The sequence below is a fragment of the Etheostoma spectabile genome, chromosome 6 (genome assembly GCF_008692095.1).
Source record: "Etheostoma spectabile isolate EspeVRDwgs_2016 chromosome 6, UIUC_Espe_1.0, whole genome shotgun sequence".
Taxonomy (NCBI): Eukaryota; Metazoa; Chordata; class Actinopteri; order Perciformes; family Percidae; genus Etheostoma; species Etheostoma spectabile.
The window spans coordinates 24,505,025-24,514,726 of record NC_045738.1 but is presented as its reverse complement, the minus strand read 5'-3'; the positions used below and the strand labels follow the sequence as shown (position 1 = coordinate 24,514,726).

General features: G+C 41.2%; 1 protein-coding gene across 2 annotated transcripts in view; it reads left to right on the top strand.

The window, feature by feature from the left end:
- Positions 1–9,702, top strand: part of bckdhb (branched chain keto acid dehydrogenase E1 subunit beta) — a 52,642-nt gene that overhangs the window by 13,146 nt on the left and 29,794 nt on the right. For both annotated transcript variants that reach the window (XM_032518945.1, XM_032518947.1), the window contains exons 7-8: positions 4,121–4,218; positions 6,343–6,453. In XM_032518945.1, the coding sequence (XP_032374836.1) occupies positions 4,121–4,218; positions 6,343–6,453 (209 nt within the window). The remainder of the gene's footprint in view (positions 1–4,120; positions 4,219–6,342; positions 6,454–9,702) is intronic.

Below are 9,702 nucleotides of genomic sequence, written 5' to 3'. Positions count from 1 at the left end.
ACCATAATATAAATAATATTACAAAGTACTCAGAATGGAAAAATATAAATATGTACAGATGTACATAAATCTATGTACAGGACGGGGGGTGTATCACTGCTTCTGAAGGAGCTGCTCAGGGACCCCCCAAGTGTTGTGTAGGGGGTGGGAGGTGTTGTCCATGATGGATTTCAGCTTAGCCAACATCCTCCTCTCCCCCACTTTCTCCATGGAGTCCAGAGGACAGTCCAGGACAGAGCTCGCTCTCCTGATCAGTCTATAGAGTCTGCTCCTGTCCATGTCCGAGCTGCCCCCCCTCCAGCAGACAACAGCATAAAGGATGGCAGAGGCCACCACAGTGATGTAAAAAGTGAGGAGAGTCCTGCACACTCCAAAAGACCTGAGTCTCCTCAGCAGATGGAAGACTCTGTTCCTTCTTGTAGTGTGAACGGGTGTTATCAGTCCAGTCCAGTTCAGTTTATTGTTTAGGTGAACACCGAGGAATTTGTAGCTCTCCACTACCTCAATTTCCAATCCCTGGATGCTTACCGGTGAGAAGTGGGATGTTTTCATCTTAAAGTTGACAATAATCTCTTTCGTCTTGCTGGTGTTGAGCTGAAGCTGGTTGAGCTCACGCCAGCTGACAAAGTCCCTGATAACCGTCTTGTATTCCAGATCGTTCCCCTCAGAAACACATTCAACAATGGCTGTGTCATCAGAGAACTTCTGGATGTGGCAATGGGGGGAGCACCGTACCCTGAGGGGCACGTGGGCTGCAGAGCACCACGTCACACACACAGTGATGGAGCCTCACATACTGTGGTCTGTGGGTGAGATAGTCTGTTGTCCATGGAGCTAGGTGTTGGTCCACTCCAGCGCTCTCCATCTTCACTCTGAGCAGCGAAGGCTGGATGGTGTTAAAAGCACTGGAGAAGTCGCTTGTTTGTTTGCGTGGTCACCTTATTGAAAGCAAATGTTCTCCCTTTTAGAGGTGTGATGCAAGACAAACAAATAATATGCCTGACTGCAAACAATGTGCGTTAGATCAACAGGACCACAAGTGTGAAGCAGACCGTCTAAATGGGCGGAGCGTTGAATCGTCTCTCCCTCCTCCTTAAGGCCAGCATGGCTTTAGGCAGGCTGCCACTGTAAAAAGGTGTCCATCCAAATTGTAAAAAGCTCTTAACAGTTTTTGGCAGCTGTTGCAAAACACCGCTGCTTTTGCTACATAATAATTTGATTAAGGCAGCATTAGAGGCTTGAAGATAATGTTTAAGCCTTTTTTATAGGAATGAAAGGCGCAACCAGAACAGATTGGTAATACCTCTAATTTTACTGCTTGGATAACAGCCAGATTAGATTGGGGAAAAATACAGCCCACTGCTGAGATTGTTTCAATTATGGCAGTAGGTTAGTGATCATTGTCCAGAACATTTCTCATGTAACAGTGCAGTCTGACATTAAAAACCCTTTCTCCGCACAAAGGAAGTGCCTCCAACCATCACATCTCCCTCAGTTCTTGAGTTTATTAAAATCAAAGCGCAACATGTATACATTTTAAGGTCTGCTCACAGCAAAATTAGTTTAGTCAACCTATATATTTGGTTGTAGAAGCTTTGTGACGTAGTGAATATTAGTAGTAAGAAATAAACTACTGTAGCTAACAATCGGGAAATTGACTTTCCACTCTCCTGCTGACTCTCCTAACCTGGGCTAGCTACTTTTTAAAACAAAATGTAAACATGGAGAAGATGGAAAAGATGAGGTCAAGCTAGCACTATCTCTGCGGCCAACCCATGACTATGAGTCCCTCATCAGGATAGAGAAATCAGCTCCTCAGTCTCCTGCTGACTCTGCCAGCCTGGCCAGTCAGGGTTCTGAATGTGAGCATCAGTAGACACGGAGGTAAAGGTGATGCTATCAGCTACAACCATCTCTGTGTCCATCTCCGTCTCTGCATCGGAGGATGTGCCAAGGCAGGCGTCCTGCTAGCCAGCAGCCAGACGTTGGACCCTGAGCCGGGCGGCCTCCGTGCCTGCGTCTGTTCCCAGCGGGAAGTCGCAAACTGTGGTGGCCTTTCGCCGAGACTTGACTGGATCCTGGAGTGCCGGTGCCATTCAACCGGGTTACTCTGTTTCTGTGTGCCGATCTGACCGCCACCTTCTGTTTCATGATGAATCTTGCACTAGTGCAAGGATGGGATAACATTTCAATGGATGATTGTATGATTTAGTATGACAAATAAGATTGATTGATTGTACCATTCTTCCTGTCTCATAATTGTCTGCCAATCAGTCCTTCTTTGTGGAGCGTTTTTTTGATGTGGTTCAACATGGAAGCCAAGACCAGGTGTACTGAGTTCTTGGCAATGCTTTTGTTTGCATTATTGCTCAATTGATACAGATCTCGGTTTATTAGCTTCTTGGGAACTGATGAGATACATTAGTAATATGCTGTATGTAAGAGAGGTCTTGCTTGCCATGTAATTTCTTGCAGCATTTCCAAAAGAACTGATGCCAAATATAATACACACTGTAGATACAATAGAAGTTGGGAACAAGATATAGATGAGTCAACATCGGTGTTAACACATGTTTCAAGAGGATGCTGCTGTTACTGACCAGATGCTTATGGAAACATATCACTTTATGGTTCCCCCCACCCTAACACATGGCCCCTTCCCCTATTTTGTTTCTGACTAGTTTTATGGAAAAGGATATTTCTGTTTTGAAAGCTGTATGTTAATCTCATCCATCTCACACAGGGGGTTGTATTAGTACCGGCAGGGTTTCAGGAGTCATTTTGATTTCCTAAAGGGGCAGAGTGAGCCAGCTCTCGTGCCAGGTCCACATGTCTCTAATGATCTGCGCATGGATGATGAAGTCATGTTTTAATTGCAGCAGCCTCTTATTTCTTGTGCAGAAGAGGACAAAAATCAAACACTTGTCTCATCAAGGCCATGCTGATTTGTGGGGCCTGACATTGCACTTATTACCCCATAACCTAGTTTTTATAATTCAATTTTAACATTCTTCATTATTCCACTCTAAGGGCCTATTTTCTGTCTCGTCTGGAAGCCTAAATCAGGAGTTGCGTATGATTCACTCAAGGCTTTTATTTTCTTTTAATATAGTGAGATGTCAGGATGGGCAATTTTTCTTTCCTTTACAGCTTCTCAAAGGCTTGAAAGGATCATGGAAGTCCTTTTTAAGGTTTCCAGAAATCTCTCAAACCCAGTATTATTACTCTGCCAAATTGTAAATTTGACTTCATGCATTGCCATGTAAGAATGCTTTCAGCAGTTCGGTTCAGAGTCCACTCACACTTTAAAATCCCATTTTCTGCAAGTTTTGCAGCCAAAACCATAATGGTGAATGAGATTCAAAGATAGGTAAAATACGGCATTTAGTGATAAGATGCTGCGTCTGAGCAGAAAAAATATTGCTATTCAGCTGCCATGTTTAAAGGTTAAAGGTTATTTAAAAACCATGTTTAAAGGTTATGGCAGATTGGGTTCATGATGCATTTTTGTATTGTAATGATTCCCATGACCATGCTTCAGTTTTCCAAGACACGATTAACTATTATTCAAGCCATATTTTTACATGCTCTTTGTCTTGGACCTGCGTTCAAAGATAGACTGGCTGCGAGGCCCCCCTTTTTGGACCGCTGCCCTGTTTGTGTGGCCCCTTTTTCTAATTGATATCCCATCCCAACAATGTTTGGTTTTGAAGATTAAACAGGGTTATGAGCTTGTTGCTGGCAAAAGATATCATTAGGTCATCCTTCAGATTGTGCTGATAAATGGACTCGGTCTTTAGGGAGAGATGAGGTTCTGGAAAAATCATTTGAAATGGTCCAGATAAAATGTTGTAGGGTAGTAATTGTGTTCTTTGACGGTCTGTCATTTCACCCGTTTGTCATCTAGTCTAATATTTATGGTCCAGTCAGTCCGGGTTCTGAATTTTTCACATGAAAACCACAGGTTGCATTGTGTTCAGAATTGACCCATGTTTATTTTGCGTTTGAGCTTGCCTCTAATGTGTTTGCACTTTAGCACTGATGAAATATTAATCTGTCACTGGATATATGTGTTTGTGTGTGTGTGTGTGTGTGTGTGTGTGTGTGTGTGTTTCCTCAGTGGAGCAGGTTCCCGTGGAGTCCTACACCGTCCCACTCTCGCAGGCCGAGATCCTACAGGAAGGAAGTGATGTCACTCTGGTTGCCTGGGGGACACAGGTAGGCGTTCCTGCGCATCACTGGCAGACTCAGTGGGTTACATGAGCAGTAGAAAGTTGTCATCTATCTTTGGATCATTTTCCATGGCCACAGGAAAAAAGCAGTCCAGTCTCATCTCCACTTAATGACGTTTAAAGCCACAGAGGCAAGCAATGGATTAACTTTAAGTCTATCACAAGCCCCCTCTCTACCCCAGCGGGGTTTCGCAGATAGCAGTCTGTGGCTGTATCTGCCCAGACATCTCCACATTATCAAGGCTGTTTTTGGCAAGCACGTCTGCAGCACGCTTTCTATTGTAGCCTTTCTTTTCATCCGAGAGAGTTTTTTTCTGCAGCTCTGTATAACGGTGCCTGTAACTCACCAGGAGTCATCTCTGACTTTGATTGTACCCGGCATCTTCAATAGGCTTATCCAGGCCATAATGTACCTGGAGCACAGGAGGGGGGTCTGAGGGTATTGAAGGAAAATGTCTCCATTAAATCCGGTATTATTGTTGAAGGGTGGACGGTGAAGAACGGGGATCCAGTTAAGTAGTGGAAAGCATGGGGTTCCATTTTTAGTTTTTTGTTTTTTTTTAATGGCACTCTTCTTTCCCACCTCATTACTCCCCTCATCTGTCAGCCCTGTGCTGATGAGAGAATACAAAACGAGAGTGAGGATGAGTGCCCAGTCCTGAGTTTCTGATCACCCAAACAGAGGACGTTTTCCCTCTACTCTTAACAGTCCCTCTATTAATGATTTCTCCCTCAGAAAGATCCACTTCATTGGCTGGAAACAATGTAATGGCATCTACGTTCCATAATAATTGCTTACAGTTATTGAGATTATTTGTCAGCTTGAGCCCAGGGCCTGTATCTGTCAAACTGGCTTGACTGTTGAAAACTCTAGTTGTGATAATTCAGATTGATCCCGGTGGTTGTTATTTTGAAGCAACCAAGAGTGCCTGCTAATAAACATGAACTCAGTCCACAAACGATGAATTAATGGAAAGCACATGTTTTGAGTTTTAAAAAGCTATTTTCAACTTTCTGTTTATTAGGCTCTGATCGCCGAAAGGCTGTGCATACCTCAGCAGCCAACAAACATAAAAAGCATAAAAGAAACGGAAAGCTTTATCATGATTCACTTTTTTACCTCCTGTAGAGCATTTATGAAATTGCTAACATGAACGTTAAATTACAAAATACCTGTTTGAACAGTGAGTGTTAATATTATCATACATTTTTACATGTGTAATATACAGTACGTCTGTGAAACTATTCTCATAAGTAACACATTGTGGGGAGGAAGGAATACGCATTTTTTTTTGTCAAACTACCAAATTCAAAGCAAACTCGTAATGCAGTTTATGATGCAATTACAATACTTGTATCTCAATATGGTTTAGCATATTGCAATGCTGTACCATGGATATTGAGAGCAATTTTGCATGATTTAAGATTAGTTTGTTTTGGGGCATTTTGCATTCATTCTGCTTGACGTCTAATAAGTTTTGCAGCATCTAAAAGTAACATGAGCATGTATAATGCCTCTTCACCTTTTTTAGTGTATGCCCTAGGCCTGGGACAATATGCTTTTGTCCGGATTTGATTCTTTCAGAATACATGGGTATCAAATTTGAATTGGCATTCAATTTGAATTGCGATTTTCATTCATTGCAATTCTAGAGGTATTGCGATTTCATAGTATTGCAATTTTCGACCTTCTTTAACAAAACAAAAGTTGAAAAATACACTTCTAGAGACAATATTAGATCATGAGACATTTCTGTCTCATGACATGTTTTTTGTAAGAACAATGCACATCGTGTGTCAGTCAGCCTGACATGTATTTCATTTGTAGAAAAAGAAGCAATTGTTTTTGCATTTTCTGCTTTCACTCGGTTTTGCTGGAAAGGGAGTAGTTGCTGTCAGTGTTAACTTATAAACAGAAAGTATTTAGGGGACTCAATGTTTAAAAAAATATTGATTCTAGGGAAAAGAATGGATTTTTTTTAGTACGCCTACTAGAATTAAAAGGCATAATACACAACAAATGTAGGACAGGAGTGATATCCTAGTCAAACTAAACTGCATTCGCTGAATAGATTTAAAGGCTTTCTTCCTCTTTTCTTTTTCCGTTTAGATCCATGTGATGAGGGAGGTGGCCAAAATGGCTCAAGAGAAACTGGGAGTGTCCTGCGAGCTCATCGATCTACAGACCATCCTGCCCTGGGACACGGAAACTGTTTGTAAGGTAACAGAAACACACATGCAATCCCCAACACAGCAGTCTGGAAAAAATGCACCTCCAAACGGTAAACAGCATCAAGTAAAGAAAGAGTCTCACACTCTTTGTCTGCTGAGAAACTATTTCATTTCAAATTTTCTGGTGCCTATTAATCAATATTCTAAAAAATATGCTTGTATTATATCTTTATTTTCATCTTTGGTCACAGACTGTGTAGCCATGCTCTGCACCCCCAAGTGATTACACTTCAATAGATCATTTAGATCATCATTTGGCATGAATAATGTTACCGTTTGAAAAGTTGTTAATTGGAATTACTGTAGGTGTGTTTATTGTGGTGCAGAGGCAACGTTCCTCTGAACTGTGTGGCTCTCTTTGGTGCCTGATAAACGGGATTTTTTTCCACAGCTGGTAAGACTTGACTCTTAGTTTATGTTGCCGCAGCTTTATTCAGGCTATGGCATTCACCAAATCAAAACAGTTTATTTGGGATGGCTTTGAGATGCTTTCCAGTGGGCATTTCATTTTTATTTATTTTGAAATGAGGGAAAGGACCACAATGCAAGACATTTTGGGGAATAGTGGCATCTTTCATGGTCACCCTTGGCAAGTGTCAGTAGACAAAACTTGCATGAGAGACTGATATTTTGAAATACCTTTAGATATGAAAACCGTGGTATGTCTTAAGGCAGACCTCAAGGAGCTTCACGCTGAGTATGTCCTCTCCACTCTCTCAGGACACTGCTTTTCCAATGGCTGTTGAATTTTGGCACATACTGTCCTGTGTCCTCTTGTGCCAACACAGCTGCTTTTTGCAGCTTAATCACCGGATACATTTTGATTTTGCATATTTATTGTCCAATGGTCATGCTCCTCTGGTGGAACATACAACGTTGTCAGTGAGCACCACGCTGCCACTGCTGCCAAGCAAATCTTATAACCAACAGTTAAAGCACAGGATGAAATTGTGGTAGGAGGGTAATAATTTAACAGGGAGTCCATTGGATCTGAGGGCAGAGACTGTAGTATTGTGCTGCCGTTAAAGGACTTTCAACTTGAAGTGAGCAGTAGTCAGTTACAGATTGTTTGCTCAAAGTGGGGACGTCTCAAGTGAATGTGGTACTTTCTAGAAGTAGCTCCCCATTAAAACCACAGCCGTGAAATGGAATAGAGTGTTTATGTGCTGCTCAGTGGGCCTAGTGCCAGGCCTGCCACCTCAGCCTCGTCAACAACATCTCTTCTTGTCATTTCCTCCAACTAAATGCCCTCTTGAATGTCTGTCAATGTCAAACCCATAAACCAATTTTCCCTCAACCCTGTTTCTCTCTCACACACACACAAACACACACACACACTCACACACACACACACACACACAACACACACAACACACACACACACACACACACACACACACACACACACACACACACACACACACACACGGCAGTTAAATCACTGTTGCAGTACACTGATACGCAGGTATCCCTAGAGTGTTTTTTTACCCCTGCCATGTTGTCTGGATCATCACAGAAAGAGCCTTTAAAAAAAAAAAAAAACACCATGATTCTTATCACCCAGACTAATGCATATTGCATAGGGTTGCACATTAAGAGCCTTTATTTTATCTTGTAATTAATCTGAATCAAATAGACAAATATCTAGATGTGCAGTAGTCAGAATGGAAACAAATGTTAAGCTTTTATAAGACAATACAAATAAAAGGTGGTGGAATCAACACTGGTTTGATGACAAAGCATCAATACAATATACAGTATTGTCCTTGAAGGCTGAATGCATTACGCGGACAAAATCGCTGGCGTCCAACGGTAGACATGTCTGTCAGTGTTTATTTGCAACGTTTGGCATGAACTTTGCCCGTGTTTCTGCCTCCTATTTAAAGGGAACCTGTGGGTTGCAGATGTTTTCTGACTTGCATAAAAAAGGGTTAGTTTGTGTGATCTCTGTGTTTCAGTCTATTTAGCAAATCATGGAATGAGATCATTCATTCATTCATTTCAATTAATGGAAATGTAATCACGATAAACAGAGTTGATAATCAATCCGTTCTATGAATTATTTTTCATGTGAAAGTTAAAAACTATAAAAGCTGAGGATTAGCTGATTTTATATTATCGAAAATTGAATATCTTTGTGTTTTTGACTGTTCGTTGGACAAAACAAGCAAATTGAAGATGTCACCTTGGGCTCCGGGATAGGTTGTGAGAGGTATTCTTTATGATTTTCTGACATTTTATAGACCAAACAATAAATCAATTTAATTGAGGAAATAATTGTCAGTTGCAGCCCATGAATCAATGCAATCCCCTTCATTCAGCGTAAATCTGATGCATACTGCTGTAAACTTTATTGAAAAGGTATTAGGCTTATTTTTTTCCATTGACAAAAAATGATACTTATGTAATTATTACTGTACTAGCCCTCAAGGCTATACTCCCAAATGAACAGAAACTTACATGTTTCATTGATTGCCTTCACAGGCAGAAATGTTGGGCCTGTGCTTCAGCCCTTTACCGCCATGCATGCACATTCTGTGTAAGTATAATGCATAAAATAAGAAACGCAGCCCTTTATGTCCTCAATAACCCTGTCCAGTGGTGCCATAAGTACTGGGTGCTGCACAGCTGCCCTGGGCTGCCATGACATCAGATGGTTCTGTGGCTGCAGCTCTGGTGAGGCTCAGACATTATGAGTTTTGATGGACAGCAACCCACCCATGCAGAACCAGTTTAAGTGGAATACAGTACAGCACTGTCCTAGGGTTACAGGCATTGATTATTGCCTTTACAGATTCAACTGTTTTTATCTTGAATGTCAGGAAATAGTGAAACGGTTGCATCGCAAGTTCAAAGTGTCCAATGGGATTTTTTTCAAATTGCCTGTTTTGTCTGGCCAGCAGTTTAAAACCCAAATATATTAAAATAACCATTTTTTTGATGTGTGTGTGTGTCTGTGTTTTCCTGACACTCAATTATAGACAGAATACCAGCTGAGTGGGGGGCTGATCTTTAATGCAATATCTGCATTGCCCAATAATGATAATGTGTACTTTATTAGTTTTTTAGTTTATCAGCAACTATTCATCCAATGTTCCAAAGGTTCATTCTGTTTTCTGATCTGATATCATTTAAAAAAACAACAACTAGAAAAACATCGGAGAACCCTTTTGCAATTATGTAAGCATACAATGTATTCTGAAAACCTCTGCCCTGGTTAAAAAAACAATGCAGCTGA